At 48.0% G+C, this 18,120-nt stretch overlaps 1 protein-coding gene across 1 annotated transcript in view; it reads left to right on the top strand.

Moving 5' to 3' along the window:
* The window catches only part of FRAS1 (Fraser extracellular matrix complex subunit 1), a 523,356-nt gene that overhangs the window by 479,017 nt on the left and 26,219 nt on the right, over window positions 1-18,120 (top strand). Inside the window, 6 exon segments of the mRNA XM_060247149.1 lie at window positions 211-416; window positions 1,939-2,095; window positions 4,260-4,460; window positions 6,294-6,481; window positions 10,439-10,714; window positions 13,608-13,840. Of these exon segments, the coding sequence (XP_060103132.1) occupies window positions 211-416; window positions 1,939-2,095; window positions 4,260-4,460; window positions 6,294-6,481; window positions 10,439-10,714; window positions 13,608-13,840 (1,261 nt within the window).

Below are 18,120 nucleotides of genomic sequence, written 5' to 3'. Positions count from 1 at the left end.
TGGGGGGTGGTATTTGTGAGCTTCCTGCATTGTGCAGGGGGTTGGGCTAGATGACCCTGGAGGTCCCTTCCAACTCTATGATTCTCCTGCTGCTGCTGCTTCTCCTCCTTCTCCTCCTCTTTCTCCCTCTCCCCCTCCTCCTTCTATTATGGACCCGTTTAGTGTTTAACTCTCTATTGATAAGTGTTGTGTTCCGTGTTCCTTCTTCAGTACCAAGCATGCAGTTTAATAAAGATCTGTACCCTGCAAAAGAGAAGGACGGTGTCCTGCATCTTCCTATCATCCGCACTGGAGATCTGAGCTATGAGTCCTCTGTCAGGTGTTACACCCGGAGTCAAACAGCAAAAGTCATGGAGGACTTTGAGGAAAGAAGGAATGCTGAGGAGTCGCGCATCACTTTTCTGAAAGGAGAGAAAGTAAGGGAACCTGACTTTTAAGCATAAATATATCTCTTTCGGATGTGTGGCACATGCACTCGATGAAGTGAGCTCTGACTCACAAGCTTATGCTGGAATACGTTAGACTTTTAATGTGCCACTGGACTTCTGCTTAACTATGCTGCAACAGTTTGACAGGGCTACCCCTCTGAAATTATTGTCAGGGAAACAGCAGTCTAAGAGGGAGTCGTGAGGGAATGGAACTACTACTTTGCTTTTCTGTTTTATTCTGTACTTCAAATGGGTCACCCAGCCATGTTCTGACCCTTACTCCCACCTGTCCCTTATTAGTGACATTAATTGATTTCCTCTCTTACACAGTACCAATACAGAAAAAATACAGGGTTCCCCAAGATGGCGCCCACTGACCTTTTCAGAAAGTGGGTGGAGCCATTGTAAGGCAGGGCTTATTATCGACTCCCCTCATTCAGGTGAAAGGGTTTTCCAGGGAGGATTAGGAGGCCTGATAAGCAGCTGGCCTTTTCTTAGTCAGTGTGTAACTCCATTCCCCCTCCAGGATTTCCTCCTTTTCCAAGAGGTGTTAGGGTTTTGGCTCCATCTCCTCTGGCAATCATTTTGGGTTTGGCTCTGCCTCTTGGGTTTGGCAGCCATTTTGAGGGTGACACTCACCTCCCCCTCTTAAAATTCTAAAGTTGCTAACAACCTTAGCAAGGTTTGGAGACCCCTCCAGTAATGTAATGATGCCCTCAATGAAAATAATAATGCATTGCTATTACATCGACCTGAGTTTGATCCCGGTGGAAGCTAGTTCAGGTAGCCAGCTCGAGGTTAACTCAGCCTTCCATCCTTCCGAGGTCGGTAAAATGAGTTACCGAGCTTGCTGGGGGGAAAGTGTAGATGACTGGGGAAGGCAATAGCAAACCACCCTGTAAAAAATCTGCCATGAAAATGTTGTGAAAGCAACATCACCTCAGAGTCGGAAACGACTGGTGCTTGCACAGGGGACTATCTTTATCTTTATTACATAAAATCGAAGAGTTTCAGAACCCTGGGTTAAATTTTGAACATCTTCACACTGAGGTGGTAAACCTATGTTTGGGTTGTACACTTCAGTGTGTAGATAGATAGGAGCTTACTACTGTATGCAAAGAAACAACTCCCTGTACATACAAATCTAGCACGTGAAGGAGATGGCTATGCAGAAATCCATCCCCCACATTCTAGTTTTCCATGTGGACAAAACCTTTTGGGGTGTAATGTTCAGTGGTGTGAGTCCTTTCTGCGGTCTGAAGTGGTACAGTCCGGACACAAACTTATCATATCAATTAAAATTAGGCACAAATGACCTCCAGCACCTTCTAACATGATGTTTCTTTTGACAAGACCTTTGGTTTAGATCTGAGTGTCCAAATTAGAGATAAGCTCTCCATCTTCTGATCCTGACCCCTGTTGGCGCCATAATTCCAGTTAGCAAAGAATTATTCAGGTAAATTACACTGATCGATTTCTTGACTCTAACTGGTGACTTCCTTGGATCTAGATGAAGAACTGCACCATCTATATTAATGACGACTCTGCATTTGAACCAGAAGAGAAGTTCCAGGTGTATCTAAGCAACCCCCTTGGAAACCACTGGAGTGGAGCTACCATTGGGAAAAACAATATGGCGGCCATCATAATTGCCAACGATGAAGATGGTAAGAGGAAATGGTCAAAGTGCTGCACTTGTGTGCGTTTTAAATTCCTTAGGACATTTTCAGCCTTTCCAGTTCCAGCCATTTTGAACCCATCCTTCAACAAATGACCTATTCTTCTTTTTCGATAACTTTTGACTTATCTTCTGAAGTAACCTAGCCAGGTTTTGTGAACCAGCTGCTGGTTTGCCAGTGCCTAGAAACAACCTGTTCAGATTTCCTTCCTCACTACCCTAACACGATGGATGGTTTTTCTGTGACAGCCAGTAGAGAAACAAAATGGCTGCTGTGCCAATGGGTGCTTCCTCTTAGGTCAGGTAGGGAAGTAGTTGTAGTTCACAAACTTGGAGACTGATAAGAACATTGTGAGAGTCAGGGCTCCTTTGCATATTAGGCCACACCCCCTGATATAGCCAATTCTGCTGGAACTTACAGTAGTAGGCCCTGTACTAAGAGCCCTGTAAGCTCTTGGAGGATTGGCTACATCAGGGGTGTGTGTCCTAATATGGAGTTCCTGCTACAAAAGATGCCCTGCTGGAACAGACCAAATATCTGTCTGATTTAACATCTGGTTTCACAACTGTGGCAGCCAATGGCTTCCAAGAAGACCAGAAGCAGGATATGAAGATGAAAGCCTAAAATGCCCAACGCTGGTATCCAGAGATATACTACCTCTGAACTTGAAGGTTCCACTTACCATGGCAGGTAGCTATCCATAGGCCTATGAGTTGGTGTAAAGGTAAAGGTAGTCCCCTGTGCAAGCACCAGTAGTTTTTCGACTCTGGGGTGACGTTGCTTTCACAACGTTTTCACGGCAGACTTTTTACGGGTTGGTTTGCCATTGCCTTCCCCAGTCATCTACACTTCCCCCCCAGCAAGCTGGGTACTTGTTTTACCGACCTCGGATGGATGGAAGGCTGAGTCAACCTGGAGCCAGCTACCTGAACCATCTTCCGCTGGGATTGAACTCCGGTTGTGAGCACACAGTACTGCAGCTTTACCACTCTGCGCCACGGGGCTTTACTCCCCTTTTTAATCCATCTAAGATGAAAGTTATCAAGTGAGAAAGAATCCCTTAAATTAACAGCTGTAGTGCAAAGAACTACTTTTTCACCAGTCTCGAATCTATTGCCAGCATATTTAAATAGATCACCGAGTTCTAGTGTTGCATCAGTTTTCTCTGCAGTGTGCATAACTGCATAAATGCTGGGCCATGTCGGGTTGGGCTAGGCCATGTCAGACCATGTGGATATGTATTTAAGATTAGGTAGCAGACTTCATAAAGGACACAGACAAACACAATTAAATACTTTTTTTAAAAAAACCCTTAAAACAAGCTTAAAACATTAGCACTTGTTGATATTAAGGGTGTTTTCTTTGTATCTCTCCCATGGGATCCAGGGAACTGGGCAAAGGAAGCTCTGGCTCGCTCCTTCCTTCCTTCCTTCCTTCCTTCCTTCCTTCCTTCCTTCCTTCCTTCCTTCCTTCCTTCCTTCCTTCCTTCCTTCCTTCCTTCCTTCCTTCCTTCCTTCCTTCCTTCCTTCCTTCCTTCCTTCCTTCCTTCCTTCCATCCCCAGGGGACCAGGAAGGGGGAGGAAGACAGGCTTGGCTCAGTAGCTCTGCTGTACAATTGAGAGAGCCTGGAAAAATAAGCTCTGCCTTCCCCCCTTCCTCCCCAAGGGAGAGGAGCCTTAGCCAGTGGAGAAAATAGAGACTTTGCTCTGTAGCTCCTGTGCAATTGAGCAATCCTTGCAAAGCAAGCTGTTATGCAGAAGGAAGCAAAATATAGAGAGAAGGAAGCAGTTGACAGCCAGTTGCTCGGGGGCCTTATAGGAGCCTTCCAGGGGCCTGATTTGGCCCCCAGGCCACAGGTTTGACACCCCTGGTCTATTGTGTCCTTTCTTAAGTCATTCTGTTTTTTCAAAATGTTTTAACCTTGGACTTTGGAATCTTCACTGAAATGCTCCTGTATAACAAGCAGGCCTTGCTGCTCTTCTGGATGCTGAGTTTTCATTGTTCATTTCATTCTAGCTTTGTTCATTTTGTTGTTAAGGGTTGCTAATGTTGCTTGCTTTTGAAAAGAAATCTATGCTATCAAGACCACTTGTGTGCGCGCCCAGCTGCTGACATCAGGCCTCCCTCAGTTTTCTCTTTCCACTTTTTCTAGCACCAACCATAGAGTTTGAAGAAGCTGCCTACCAGATCCGGGAGCCTCCAGGGCCAGACGGAGTCGCTTTCTTAAACGTCAAAGTGATACGAAGAGGGGACCAGAACAGGACCTCGAAAGTCCGGTGCAGCACTCGGGACGGCTCAGCTCAATCTGGGATTGATTACTACCCCAAAAGTAGAGTCCTTAAATTTAGCCCTGGTAAAGCAATACACATGTTTACTTACTTTTGTTTATTTATTTGTACCCTGCTGTTCTCCTCAAGTTTCTCGCCCCTCTCACAGTGACCCTGTGAGGTAGGTTAGGCTGAGAGAAAGTGTGACTGGACCAAGGTCACCCAGCAAGCTTCCATGGCACAAGTGGAGATTCGAACCTGGGTCTCCCAGATCTGAATCTGGCATGGCAGTCATTACCTCCTGCTGGCTCTGTCAAACTTGGAGATTAATTGAAGACTACTGTATGTATATAATAATATATGTTTTGTTTTATTGCTTTTCCCCCATTTAATTTTGTTAGCCATCTTGGGGTGGGGCTGAATATTTGTCAAGCATGGATATTTCTGTGTGCCATGATGGTCCCTAAGACAAAGAGCAGAACACCAACCTCTCCCGCTCCCCCCTCTTTTATAACCTAAGGGCAAGTAATAAATCCATCTGGCCCAAGGATGTTTAGGTTAGCCTGGCTGGTAACAATGTGATACGCCTCTCCCCCAGATTCACACAGACAGGTCTTAGAGAAAGTGTGAGAAAGGGAGAAAGTGTGCTCTCAGAGAAAGTGTGAGAAAGGGAGATGTTTTTAATAGCCAACATTCCTTAGTAATAAAAGAGATACTCTGTAGTAACGTTTGAACCCCCGACTAAGATTGCTTCTGTATGGTACCCCTTGAAGCTATCCTATAAAGTAACTATGTAAGTCTGTATACGTCATTACTTCCAAGGATTCTGTCCTTGGCAAAGCTGTTGAGTTTCTACAGTAGAACAACTTTTGATTCAATAACAAAAGACTGATTACTGGGAAATATCGATGCTTGACGATATCAAGACTCAAAAGGGTGAATACAAACTGAAAACAAAAATGAAAACGAGCAAGCAATTAAACATGTACAGTCAAAGATATAACTGGATATAAGGTATTTGTGAATTTGTGCAGGGGGTTGGACTAGATTATCCCAGAGGTCCCTTGCAACTCTACGATTGTATGATTTACTGCCATGGGATCCCCTTATATTTATTGATTTTCTTTATTTTGTTTGTAGGATTTATATCCTGCCTTTCTGCCGTCACAGGGGCCATGATTCCCAGCCCTCAGTTACCATCGCTGAAGATTCCTCTCATCAGGGCTTTTTTTTTTTTGTAGCAGGAGCTCCTTTGCATATTAGGCCACGCCTCCCTGATGTAGCCAATCCTCCAAGAGCGTACAGGGCCTGCTGTAAGCTCTTGGAGGATTGGCTACATCAGGGAGGCGTGGCCTAATATGCAAAGGAGTTCCTGCTACAAAAAAGCCCCTGCCTCTCATCTCTGCCCACCCCCTTTTCTACCCTTGCCATGTTCGCTCCTCAGCCATAAGCTTTCTTGCCTCCCCATTCGCTTGTTTCCTGTTCTCCCTAGATCTGATGCGCAGCTTTTCTTTCACGATAGGTTTTGTCCAGCTCTTTTCCAAACGATAGCTAGGGCCTTGCAGGGAGTTTCCCAAGAGCGGCGTCTCTCCACTCGGCAGTCGCATGGCCAAGCAGGAATAGGAGTCATATTTTGGATCATAGGTTTTTATTAACAGGAGATGGGCACCGTTAATCCTCACATGGCATCTGTTAGTAAACCTGCCAAACGATCCATCAGATTGCACGCTATAAACAACTGCTCCTTAGACAAATCATAAGAGCCAGAGGGGTTAAGAGACAGAAGAAACGGTGTTGTTCTGTGTTCTTTTATGGCAGTGATTGAGCAGGCCTGACCTCAGCATCGCTTTATGGAAGCCATTAAGATCCCGTCAAAACAATGCCTTGGCCTGAGCTGGCTTTTGTTTCTGTTCCCTCAGGAGTGGACCACATCATGTTTAAGGTGGAGATCATGTCCAATGAAGACCGGGAATGGCACGAGTCCTTTTCGCTGGTGCTTGGACCAGATGATCCCATCGAGGCAGTTCTGGGGGAGATCACCACGACCATAGTGACCATTCTGGATCAGGAAGCCGCTGGGAGCCTCATTTTACCGGCACCTCCCATTGTAAGTGATGAACTAGAATGACTGCCCTGTTTTCACATGATTTCTTAGTTACAGTTATAGTCAGGGCTTTTTTATAGCAGAAACGTGCAGGAATATGGTTCTGGCTGGCTTGGAATCAGGGGGTGTTGCCTGATATGCAAATGAGTTCCTGCTGGACTTTTTTAACAGAAAAGGTCCTGGTTATAGTTTATTTGATTTCTATCCCACCCTCCCCATCATAGCAGGCTCAGGGCGGCTCACAATTCATAATAATAAAAAGAACATCAATATAAAAACATTAAAATAATGATCAGGCACTAATTGCAATACAATTGGATGGATGGATGGCTAGATAGATAGATAGAGATGAATGGATAGATGGATGGATGATGGATGATGGATGGATGCATGGATGGATGCATGGATAGATGATGGATGGATAGATGATGGATGGATGGATGGATGGATGGATGGATGGATGGATAGATGCATGGATAGAAGGATGGATGGATGAATAGATGGATGGGTGCATGGATGGATGGATGGATGGATGGATGGATGGATGGATGGATGGATGGATGGATGATGGATGGATGGATGGATAGATGCATGGATGGATAGATAGATAGATAGATAGATAGATAGATAGATAGAGGGCTTTTTTGTAGCAGGAACTCCTTTGCATATTAGGCCACACACCCCTGATGTAGCCAATCCTCCAAGAGCTTACAGGACGTTTCTTACAGGGCCTGCTGTAAGCTTCAGGATAGATATATCATATATAGACAGACAGACAGATGATGACGATGATAGATAGACAGACAGACAGAGGCAGGCAGGCAGCCTTCAAATAGACATCCTTCTTGAAATGTCAGCCCCTGGCCAGCTGTAGAGTGAGGTGAGAAGAGAGGATGAGGGCCTAAATTAGGGTTGCCAACCTCCAGGTGGGGGGGGGGTCTTGCTGTCTCCCAGAAGTACAGCTGCTCTCCAAACGGCACATATCAGTTCCCTTGGATAAAATGGCAGCTTTGAAGGATGGATTCTATGATGCTGTACCTCACTGAGTTCCTTCCCCTCTCCAGCCCCCACTAGGCCCTGCCCACAAGCAACGGTCCCTCTAAGCTGTGGAGTCTCGTGAGCAAAATTCTACTTTGTGAGCTACTGGCATCGGAGTTGTGAGCGAGCGATTTGGCTACAGCGTAAATTAGCTTGCTCTGGGGCTAAAAAACTGTGAACTAGCTCACACTAACTCAGCTTAGAGGGAACACTGCCCACAAGTCTCCAGGAATTTCCCGACCCAGAGTGGGCGACCCTAGCCTGAAGTGTGGGGGGGGGATGGTATTCTTTGCCACCGTTGGCTCTGCCTTCGTTTCTGCTCTCTGCTCATGGAACTCCAGCTGCAAATGCTTCTCTCTCCCTCATTTCCCAAGCATCTTGAAAGGCAGTGTTGCAAACCATGTGAGCCCAGCACGGCTTCCTGACACACGTGGCCAGCTTGCCATGCTATTTTTCAGAACACCTGAGGGACAAGGAAGCAAGAAGCATTGGCTATCCTGAAGAAGGGGGCATAGGATCACAGAATCACAGAGTTGGAAGGGACATCCAAAGTCATCTAGTCCAGCCCCCTGTACAATGCAAGATATTCACAAATGCCTTCCCCCCCACACACCCAGTGATACCTGCTCCATGCCCAGAAGATGGCAAAAAACCACTCCAGGATCCCTGGCCAAACTGGTCTGGATAAAAATGGCTTCCTGACCCCAAAGTGATGACCAGCATTTCCCTGGGCGTGTAAGAAAGGGCCATGGGAACTAAGCCCTGATGCAGCCCTTTCTGCCCTCCTTCTCATGATCTGCCCAAGTTCACAGGATCTTCATTGCTGTCAGATGGCCATCCAGCCTCTGTTTAAAAACCTCCAAAGAAGGAGAGCCCACCACCTCTCGAGGAAGCCTATTCCACTGAGGAACAGGAAGGGGAGACAGGTAGGGGAGAGACGGTGGCAGCCTCAGGCAGCACACCCTGTCTGTTTGTTGTATACCCCAACTTTCTCTCCAGTGGGGAGTGAAAGCAGCTGACCTCATTCTCTTCTTCTCCATTTTACCCTCACAACAACCCTGTGAGTTAGTTAGTGAGTTGGTTAGGCTGAGAGTGTGTGACTGCCCTAAGGTCACGCAGCAAACTTCCACAGGCAGAGTGGGGGATTCAAACCTGGGTCTCCTATGTCCTCGTCTGACACTCTAACCACTACACCACCACTTTGGAGAGCCAGTTTGGTGTAGTGGTTAAGTGTGCGGACTCTTATCTGGGAGAACCGTGTTTGATTCCCCACTCCTCCACTTGCACCTGCTAGCATGGCCTTGGGTCAGCCATAGCTCTGGCAGAGGTTGTCCTTGAAAAGGCAGTTGCTGTGAGAGCCCTCTCCAGCCCCACCCACCTCACAGGGTGTCTGTTGTGGGGGAGGAAGGGAAAGGAGACTGTGAGCCGCTGTGAGACTCTTCGGAGAAGAGGGCGGGATATAAATCCAATATCTTCTTCTTCTTTGACCTGCCACTGATCAGCTCCACGGCATCAGGTTTTTTGGCCATATTTCGTTTTGTGCCAGTGTTTCCTGGGAGCCAATATTTACCAAGTCCCAGAATTTGCCTTTCTTTGGGGGAAAATATATATATTTCCAGGGGACAAGATTGCCAGCTTCTTGCTGTGAATTCTGGGAAGCTTATAAAAGGCTATGAGGCCAGTAGGGAAGAATACGGTGCTTTGGGCAACTAGATTCCAGACAGACAGATTGCATGAACATAAGAGGAGCCCTTCTGGATCAGACCACTTCTAGTTCAGCATCCCGTCTCACACAGTGGCCAATCAGTTCTTCTGGAGGGCCAACAACAGGGTGTAGAGGCCGAGGCCTTCCCCTGATGTTGTTTCCTGGCCGTGGGACTCAGAAGTTGACTGCCTCTGGATGTAATGGTTCCCTTTAGTCCCCAAGGCTAGCAAGCATCCTCCGGGAACCTGTCTCATCTTCCTAAAAGCCATTTTTGCCTGTGGCCATCCCTTCATCCTCAGGCAGTGAGTTTCCATGCCGCAATTCACTCGTATAGCTGATTCAACTTCAGGGCAGGGGTCATTTCCTAGAAAAAGAGATGATGGAGCTCATTAGCACAACTCATTTGCATAACTCATTTGCATATGCCGCACATCTCTGACATCACCGGAAGGTGTGCTAAATTACATCAGCTCAGCATCTACCTTAAAAGGCTTCCTGAATTATAACGGTCATAATAAAACCTTACTCCCGTCATACTTTCCCAGTTACTTTCTCCTCTGTGGCCACAGTGGCATGATGAAGATTTTCACCTGTCTGCTTTATATGTTTTGGTTATTTTCCCATTTTTTGTGGGGGGAAATGTTAGAAAGTTTGTCAAATTTTAGAATTCAGCAAAATGCTCACGGGGCGGGGGGGGGGGGGGGTTGGAGCCCAGAAGCAAGTATTTGGGGTGGGGGTGTAAGAAAGAAAGAGCTTAATAAAATCCAGAGGTTCTGGAGCTCCACTCTTGTGAGCGCCTGCCCAAAATGAGGCCTGGGGCTACCAGTGATTAGCCTTGCGGTAATGAGAACCTTAAAGATCCCTCTGGCACAGAGTGGTAAAGCTGCAGTACTGCAGTCCTAAGCTCTGATCACGACCTGAGTTAGATCCTGGCGGAAGCTGGGTTCAGATAGGCGGCTCAAGGTTGACTCAGCCTTCCATCCTTCTGAGGTCAGTGAAATGAGTACCCAGTTTGCTGGGGGGAAATTGTAGACAACTGGGGAAGGCAATGCCAAACCACCCCATAAAAAGTCTGCTGTGAAAATGTTGTGAAAGCAACGTCACCCCAGAGTCAGAAACGACTGGTGCTTGCACAGGGGACTACCTTTAGCTTTTTAATGAGAACCTTGACAGGCCCATTTTTCTGGAGTCCCAGCTCTTGTATTGCGGTCCTACAGGTGGTTACCCTGTCCGAGTATGACCACGTAGAAGAAGAAACCAAAGAAAGCGGCAAGAAGTCTCCCTCTCCGGGCTACCCGCTGGTCTGCGTGACCCCTTGCGACCCTCACTTCCCCAAGTACTCTGTCATGAAGGAGCGCTGCGGCGAGGCTGGGATCAACCAGTCCTCCATACAGTTCAGCTGGGAGGTGGCCACCCCCACTGATGGAAACGGAGCACGATCCCCCTTTGAAACAATTACAGACAACACCCCCTTCACCAGCATCAATCACATGGTATGTATAAGGCGAAGAGGGGAGCTACATGTGACCAGCAGAGTCACATGGGATAACTTCTGTCGCTCTTCAGAATACAGAGGGTTGTGCGTGTATAAATATAAGAAATGTTCCTTACGTATTAAAAAATTAGCATGTCGAGAAGAAGTGGAAATAAGCAAGGCCAGGGCTTTTTTTTTGTAGCAGGAACTCCTTTGCATATTAGGCCACATGACCCTGATGTGGCCAATCTTCCAAGAGCTTACAGAGCTCTTCTTATAGGGCCTATTGTGAGCTCCAAGAGGATTGGCTACATCAGCGGTGTGTGGTCTAATATGCAAAGGAGTTCCTGCTTCAAAAAAAGCCCTGAGCAAGGCTGCATTCTTCTTATGTCCAGCTTTCACAGACCCGCAAATTCCAGGTCTTAGGGACCCACATTACTCTGTTTGCGTACTGGAACAAGATTCTAGTGCTGTAGCACCTTAGCGAATGACAAGATCTTGGGGGCATAAGCTTTCAAGAGTCAAAGCTGCTTTCATCAGATACGAAGCTTTGGCTTTCGAAAGTGTATACTCTGAAAATCTCATTGGACTCCCTAAGATGCAAGCCATTGGACTGACTTCCCCCCTTCTAGCCTGTTCTCTGCCCAGAGGGGGGGAAATGGAAGACCTCCTACCACCCTGGGAAGTGCAGGGATGCCACACAGAGGCCGGTAGATATCTGTCTTTTATGGTAGATATGGAGCTGCTTTCTGCTGTAAAGTCGCAGATCCATCTAACCCAATATTCTTGCAGCTGGCAGTTTCTCTACCAGTTCTCAGGCAAAAGAACTTTTCCAGTCTTGCTTTTTGAGATTCTTCTAACTGGAAATTCCAAGGATCAAAGCTATGGTCTTGTGCATGCAAACCATACGGTCTTTACAATGAGAACCCTCAATGCGGTCTGCAGGGCATATCAAGAAGAAAGCAAAAATTGATCGAAACATTTATACAATTGACAAAAAGCAGTTTTTAACAATGACATCAAAAAGCATCAAACGCCTTTGAAATAATCAGATGTAAAGCCAACGTATTAAAAGCCATAATCCAGAACCAACATCTGAACAGGGCTACTCTGGCAGCTCTTAAGAAATATGCAGGGCTTTTTCTGTAGCAGGAACTCCTTTGCATATTAGGCCACACCCCCTGATGTAGCCAATCTGTTAGAGCTTACAGGGCTCTTTGTACAGGGCCTACTGTAAGCTCCAGGAGGATTGGCTACATCAGGGGGTGTGGCCTAATATGCAAAGGAGGTCCTGATAGAATTCCTTACAGGGCTCTTCTTACAGGGCCTGCTGTAAGCTCCAGGAGGATTGGCTGCATCAGGAAGGTGTGGCCTAATATGCAAAGGAACTCCTGCTACAAAGAAAGCCCTGCGCATATTTAACTCACACACCTGGCACGAAGCCAGCACTGCTGGGGGGCTCACAGCTTATCTGTTCCTCCTGCTAGCAGCTATTTCAAGGTGGAAACCTCCAGCCAGCCTCAAGCCCCAGTGGGCAAGGGCCTTGCCTGCTTTCCTGAAACACAGGCCACACAAGGCAAAGGTGCGTGGAAGAGCCATGTGTGGCTCCTGAGCCACTGAGTGAACAGGGCTTTTTTGTAATGGGAACTCCTTTGCATATTAGGCCATGCCCCCCCTTATGTAGCCAATCCTCCAAGAGCTCACAGGGCTCTCAGTACAGGACCGACTGTAAGCTCCAGGAGGATCAGCTACATCAGGTGTGTGGCCTATATCATATCATATCATACCAATTTTATTTATATCCCGCCCTCCCCGCCGAAGCAGGCTCAGGGCGGCTAACAACACAGTCAATACATTAGTTTACAAGGTATTTAGACAAACTAATCCCGAAAGATTCTACAAACCCTAATTAACACATTAATTAAAATTCTGCTAAAACTCTAAAATCAATAAATTTAATAAAATTAACATATTGGTGCTATCATACAGGTGGCGAATTTCATTAGCAGTTTCCCTCTTAGCCGGTGAAGGCCAATCGAAAGAGGGTGGTCTTGCAGGCCCTACGGAAATGTTCAAGTTCCCGCAGGGCCCGCATTTCCTCCAGAAGCTGGTTCCATAAGCATGGAGCCATAGCAGAGAAAGCCCGATCACGGGTGCTCTACAGCTTTACCTCTCTCGGCCCGGGGATAGTCAGCAAGTTCTTCCCAGCTGACCTCAGTGCTCTCTGGGGTTCATATGGGGAGAGACGGTCCCTAAGGTAGGCAGGTCCTCGGCCATATAGGGCTTTAAAGGTAATAACCAGCACTTCGTAACGAATCCGGTATATGACTGGCAGCCAGTGCAGTTCACGCCGCCCCGGCTGTATGTGCTCCCACTTTGGGAGCCCTAACAGCAGTCTAGCAGCCGCGTTCTGCACCAGCTGCAGCCTCCGGGTTCGGCACAAAGGCAGCCCCATGTAGAGGGCATTACAGTAATCCAATCTCGAGGTGACTCCTTTGCCTAATATGCAAAGGAGTTCCTGCTACAAAAAAAGTCTTGTATCTCTGGGAGGATCTATTTTTTTATACTGTTGTTTTACCTCGACCTGGACGGTCCAAGCTAAGCAGGGTTTATCCTGTTTGGTACTTGGCTGGGAGGCCACCAAGAAAGTCCAGGATGACTACGCAGAGGCGGTCACCCCTGTCCTTCTCAAGCCTATCGTGCGGCCATAAATTGGCAGCGACTTGCTGGTCCTTTCCACCGCTATTGTGGTTTTGAAGGGTTTCGTATGATTACGTGTTGTCGCGCATGCTAGCAGGTGAAAAGCAAACAAACAAAAAATTATTACTCCACTGAACTGTAATGGAAACGTCAGTCAACAACAACCTCACATAAACACACCCAGAATGTTCTTTCCCTCCACGGTCCCCCAGGTGCTGGACAGCATCTATTTCAGCCGGCGATTCCACGTGCGTTGCGTGGCCAAAGCCGTGGATAAGGTTGGCCACGCAGGCACCCCCCTGCGGAGCAACGTCGTCACCATAGGGACGGACAGCGCCATTTGTCACACGCCGGTGGTGGCTGGGACAGCCCGGGGGTTCCAGGCACAGTCCTTCGTCGCCACGTTGAAGTACCTGGATGTCAAGCACAAGGAGCACCCCAACAGGTAGAGAGCAATGGTGGACAAAGGGGGCGGGAGGAAATGGTGCATGAGAAGCGTCTGGCTTACAGAAATCCAGAAAGAAAAAGGAAACACACAACTGGTTGCGGTTGGATTTGAGTTCAGAAGCACATTAGAGGCCAACAAGGTAAGGGAGCTTTGACAAGAAGAAGAAGAAGAAGAAGAAGATGATGATGATGATGATGATGATGATGATGATGATGATGATGATGATGATATTGGATTTATAACCCGCCCCTCACTCTGAGTCTCAGAGCGGCTTACAATCTCCTTTACCTTCGTCCCCCACAACAGACACCCTGTGAGGTGGGTGGGGCTGAGAGGGCTCTTACAGCAGCTGCCCTTCCAAGGACAGAGTCTCAGAGCAGCCTACAATCTCCTTTACCTTCCTCCCCCACAACAGACACCCTGTGAGGTGGGTGGGGCTGGAGAGGGCTCTCACAGCAGCTGCCCTTTCTAGGACAGAGTCTCAGAGTGGCTCACAATCTCCTTTTCCTTCCTCCCCCACAACACCCTGTGAAGTGGGTGGGACTGGATAGGGCTCTCACAGGAGCTGCCCTTTCAAGGACAGAGGCTCAGAGCGGCCTACAAACTCCTTTACCGTCCTCCCCCACAACAAACACCCTGTGAGGTGAGTGGGGCTGAGAGGGCTCTCACACCAGCTGCCCTTTCAAGGACAGAGACTCAGAGTGGCTCACAATCTCCTTTACCTTCCTCCCCCACATCAAACACCCTGTGAGGTGGGTAGGGCTGAGAGGGCTCTCACACCAGCTGCCCTTTCAAGGACAGAGACTCAGAGTGGCTCACAATCTCCTTTACCTTCCTCCCCCACAACAAACACCCTGTGAGGTGGGTGGGACTGAGAGGGCTCTCACACCAGCTGCCCTTTCAAGGACAGAGTCAGAGCGCTCACAATCTCCTTTCCCTTCCTCCCCCACAACAAACACCCTGTGAGGTGGGTGGGGCTGAGAGGGCTCTCACACCAGCTGCCCTTTCAAGGGACAGAGACTCAGAGTGGCTCACAATCTCCTTTCCCTTCCTCCCCCACAACACCCTGTGAAGTGGGTGGGACTGGAGAGGGCTCTCACAGGAGTTGCCCTTTCAAGGACAGGTTCAGAGCGGCCTACAAACTCCTTTACCGTCCTCCCCCCACAACAAACACCCTGTGAGGTGAGTGGGGCTGAGAGGGCTCTCACACCAGCTGCCCTTTCAAGGACAGAGACTCAGAGTGGCTCACAATCTCCTTTCCCTTCCTCCCCCACAACAAACACCCTGTGAGGGTTATTGAGGAAGACTCAGCATGGGTTCTGCAAGGGAAGATCTTGCCTCACTAACCTGTTACATTTCTTTGAGGGGGTGAACAAACGTGGGCAAAGGAGACCCGATAGATGTTGTTTACCTTGACTTCCAGAAAGCTTTTGATAAAGTTCCTCATCAAAGGCTCCTTAGAAAGCTCGAGAGTCATGGAGTAAAACGACAGGTCCTCTTGTGGATCAAAAACTGGCTAATTAATAGGAAGCAGAGAGTGAGTATAAATGGGCAGTCTTCGCAGTGGAGGACGGTAAGCAGTGGGGTGCTGCAGGGCTCAGTACTGGGTCCCATGCTCTTTAACATGTTCATAAATGATTTGGAGTTGAGAGTGAGCAGTGAAGTGGCCAGGTTTGCAGATGACACTAAATTGTACAGGGTGGTGAGAACCAGAGAGGATTGTGAGGCACACCAAAGGGATCTATTGAGGCTGGGTGAGTGGGCGTCAACGTGGCAGATGCGGTTCAATGTGGCCAAGTTGCTGGGGTGTGAACTGGCAGAGACTGACCAAGAGAGAAATCTTGGGGTCGTGGTAGATAACTCACTGAAAATGTCAAGACAGTGTGCATTTGCAATAAAAAAGGCCTGCGCCATGCTGGGAATTATTAGCAAGGGAATTGACAACAAATCAGCCAGTATCATAATGCCCCTGTATAAATCGATGGTGCAGTCTCATTTGGAGTACTGTGTGCAATTCTGGTCACCGCACCTCAAAAAGGATATTATAGCATTGGAAAAAGTCCAGAAAAGGGCAACTAGAATGATTAAAGGTTTGGAACACTTTCCCTATGAAGAAAGGTTAAAACGTTTGGGGCTCTTTAGCTTGGAGAAACGTCGACTGCGGGGTGACATGATAGAGGTTTACAAGATAATGCATGGGATGGAGAAAGTAGAGAAAGAAGTACTTTTCTCCCTTTCTCAAAATACGAGAACTCGTGGGCATTTGATGAAATTGCTGAGCAGTCAGGTTAAAACGGATAAAAGGAAGTACTTCTTCACCAAAGGGTGATTAACATGTGGAATTCACTGCAACAGGAGGTGGTGACAGCTACAAGCATAGACAGCTTCAAGAGGGGGTTAGATGGAAATATGGAGCAGAGGTCCATCAGTGGCTATTAGCCACAGTGTGTGTGTTTGTGTGTGTATAAAATTTTTTTCTGGCTACTGTGTGACACAGAGTGTTGGACTGGATGGGCCATTGGCCTGATCCAACATGGCTTCTCTTATGTTCTTATGACTCTCATTGGTCTATAAGGTGCTACTGGACTCAAATCTAGCGGTTCTACTGCAGACCAACACAGCTGCCCTCTAGGGATGCCAGCCTCCACTTGATTTAGGGATGGAGCCAAGAGAGGTCAAAGACCTCAGTGGGGTACAATGCCATAAGAACATAAGAGAAGCCATGTTGGACCAGGCCAATGGCCCATCTAGTCCAACACTCTGTGTCACACAGTGGCCAAAAAACCCAGGTGCCATCAGGAGGTCCACCAGTGGGGCCAGGACCCTAGAAGCCCTCCCCCTGTGGCCCTCCCCCAGCACCCAAAATACAGAGCATCACTGACCCAGACAGAGAGTTCCATCTATTCCTTGGCATATAGATGCATCTATTTTCTGCACGGGAACTGAGTTCTATAGTCTGGAGATGAGCTGGGGATCCCCTGGAATTACAGCTCATCACCAGAGTATCAGTCCCCACCCTCCGAAAATTGATGTTTTGGAGGGTGAACTCTGGCATTGCACCCCACTGAGGTCCCTGTCCTTCCCAGGCTCCATACTCAAATCTCCAGGAGTCTCCCAATCTGGTTCTGGCAACTCTACACCCCCCCACCCCCGGCAACAACTGGTTGCTTCTTTCTTTGGGGCGGATCCCATCAATCCATTCCTTTAGCACAGAGGTGGGGAACCTCCATCCTAAGGGCCGTATACAGCCCTCGAGGTCACAGTGTGGCCCTTGGGAATTGCTGGACCAAACCAAGCCATGTGGCAGCCTCCCTGGGGCCTGGCTGGGCAGTGAGGATTGTAGGGCCCAGCGGTGCTGTGCAGCAGCCTCCCCAGGGCCAGGCAGGGAACACAGGGCCCAGCTGTACTGTGCAGCAGCCTCCCTGGGGCTTGGCTGGCCGGCCGGAATTGCTGCAGGGACCTGGAAAAGTTACGGTCACAGTTCAGTTTGCACTTGATTATCCTAGATGGTGTGGCCTAATATGCTAATGAGCGTGTGACCTAATATGCTAATATTAGGAGATGTGATCTAATGTGCTACTGAGTTCCTGCTAGGCTTTTTCTACAAAAAAGCCCTGGACTTATGCATTTGCCTAGGGCGGCAGGCTGTGTGTGTGTGTGTGCCAGATTAGGCTCTCCCCACATGACTTCAAGTAGAAAAACAATTATTTGCATTAATTTTGTTGACCTGAATCATTCTTCCTCAATGGAGCACTGTTTTTTAAATTGATAATTTTTTATGGCCAACAAATGATGTTATAAATATCCATATGGCCCTTGGCAGAAAAAAGGTCCCCCACCCCTGCTTTAGCAGAAGGCCCATCTCTCTGGTGAAATGAACCTTCCTAAGGAGGATGACAACATCCCCTGCTAGTGGATCGCATCCATGGGATCCAGTTAGGATTGCCAACCTCCAAGTGGGCCCTACCTGCTCACCTGGTATTGCCACTAATTTCCAGAGCATAGAGATCAATTCTCCTGGAGAAAATGGCTGCTCCACGGCACCACATCCTCGCAGCGGCCCCACCCCTCCCCAAACCCATCCTCAAATATCTAAGATCTTCCCCACCCAGAGTTGGCAACTGCAGAGCCAGCCCTTCAAAATATGCACGACAGCTGTATGCTTTTAGCCTGTTCATCTGGTTTATTACGGTCAAAAAGACCAGCAAGACTTCATGCTTTTCTGGAAAAACCAAGATGAAGTCCAAAAAACCGCGACATTGTTAGTATGTAATCTA

The sequence above is a fragment of the Heteronotia binoei genome, chromosome 9, assembly GCF_032191835.1.
Source record: "Heteronotia binoei isolate CCM8104 ecotype False Entrance Well chromosome 9, APGP_CSIRO_Hbin_v1, whole genome shotgun sequence".
In the NCBI taxonomy this organism is placed as follows: Eukaryota; Metazoa; Chordata; class Lepidosauria; order Squamata; family Gekkonidae; genus Heteronotia; species Heteronotia binoei.
The sequence above is the reverse complement of the archived record's forward strand: the minus strand, read 5'-3'. Positions and strand labels throughout refer to the sequence as shown.